A 1,779-nucleotide genomic window follows, 5' to 3' on the forward strand; every position below is an offset into this window, starting at 1 on the left:
AAAAAGTTGTGTGCAATGGTATTAAGATAGGCTGTTTATGTACATGAAATAACGAAAAGAAGTGAAGGATTGAAAAAGTAAAGGAAGAGGAAAGGAGAAAAAAGAAAAAAAAGAAAAAGTAGGGAAAAGAACGATAGAGGAGATGGTATTAATATACAGCAGTGAAGGGTTGGGTGCAGTTCTCAAGCCGGAGTTGGGACTGGGATTTGATCTTCAGAGGTGTCCTGGATGAAAATCACAGAATCATCTATGATGTTCACCCAGTTTCCCCTTGACCATTTATCGATGAAGTCTCTTTTCCGTTCCTGTTTCATTGCCATCCACCACTTGAACTTTATTCCTCGCTGTAGTTCGTGGTCAAATTGTTTGGTTATGGCTACCGGATTGGGTTGGACATCGTCCAGCACTAATTCAAGTCTCGAGCGGTATATTATCCACAGGGCTATGTCGTGGCTCAGAGCAACCACTTCGTTGAAGCGTTGACTTATTTGTTTGTATTGTCCAAACAGTCTGTCTTCTCTCGTGGATTCGTGTGGCGGTATTCCAATTATTCGGCAGTTTGTCTCATCAACTCTTTGCCAGAGTTGCGCGATAGCTGGGCAGTCTAGAAAGGCATGGGCAATTGTTTCAAGTATCCCTAGGGAACACCTTTTGCAAGTGTTAGGATCTCCAGTCCATTTGCTAGTGATGTTTCCGGTAACTATTTTATGCTTCATAAGTCTCCAGCGAAGGGTTCTGTGCTTGGGTTGGGTGAGTGGCCTCTAGTTTTTTTTGATCAATCAATGGAAACTTTTATTTAATTTCCATATATTACATGAGGTTAATGTCAATGGACTTAACATAACGAGATATAGGTCCTTGATCGATAGACTTTCAATCGATATGCGTGTATCGTAGTTGTCGTGAATAGCATGTACGTGAAACCGATGTAATCTTTTGTACTTATCGTAAGGGCGATCTTTTCAATAATCAAGACTCAGCTTCTGATCAAGTGGATAGCAGTCACAAACTAAGAGCAAGTGCTGGTGGGGGAAGTGGGATTCGAACCCACGCCGTTCTCATCGGCATCCCAGGAATAGTCCACTACACTAACCCTCCCCCAGGCTAAGCCTCCATTCTCTTGTTACGTAGAATATAAGATAGTATATAGAATAAGGATAAGATATTCGTAATCTCAGAAGTTTATCAATGTTTCTCTTTAATGTAATTCTTCTCTTATTTTAGTTATGCTCAGTTTTAGTTAGAAACACTATATAAGTCTTAATGTTCCTTTTGTAATAAGAAAATAGAGGATTCAAGTTCTTTATTTTTCTATAATTTTTTGGTCTACTTCCCACTATCTTAAGTGCGTGTTCTGCATCAAGGACTGCAGAAGACTTAAGATAGTAATCGGATAAGCGGGATACGTACATTATCTCAACACCTCCCAATCTTCCACACAACACTCTACTACTGCGCCATTGATCCTTTTAATTCCAAATTTCCTTACAACACTTCTGTTGCGTCGAATAATAGACTAATAAGGTCTATCCTGACAATCCTCTAGCTATCCCTAAGCTCTTGATTGTCCTTCCGTAAGCACTTCAGAAGGCTAATAAACGACACAAAGTGGATTGTAAAGTAATCCGGTTCTATCCCCAAAACAAAAATAGCACTCTTTTATTGTAAACAAAGACGTTTCCCCTTTATACTAAAGATAACGTACCACAAACATAAATGTAAACAAGATAATAAAAATATAATGAGGTAATCAAGGAAAAATATGTTAACCGTAACCGT

At 39.0% G+C, this 1,779-nt stretch overlaps 1 protein-coding gene across 1 annotated transcript; it reads right to left on the reverse strand.

Annotated features, from left to right (window-relative positions):
- Nucleotides 1-182: 182 nt before the first annotated feature.
- VTP21DRAFT_6198 (uncharacterized protein) lies at nucleotides 183-716 on the reverse strand (the record flags this gene model as incomplete). The annotated part of the gene is made up of 1 exon (XM_069396801.1): nucleotides 183-716. One exon carries the CDS (start codon nucleotides 714-716, stop codon nucleotides 183-185), a length of 534 nt encoding a protein of 177 aa, XP_069247083.1.
- Nucleotides 717-1,779: the final 1,063 nt, after the last annotated feature.

The sequence above is a fragment of the Calcarisporiella thermophila genome (genome assembly GCF_041956535.1).
Source record: "Calcarisporiella thermophila strain CBS 279.70 unplaced genomic scaffold VTP21scaffold_26, whole genome shotgun sequence".
Classification (NCBI taxonomy): domain Eukaryota; kingdom Fungi; phylum Calcarisporiellomycota; class Calcarisporiellomycetes; order Calcarisporiellales; family Calcarisporiellaceae; genus Calcarisporiella; species Calcarisporiella thermophila.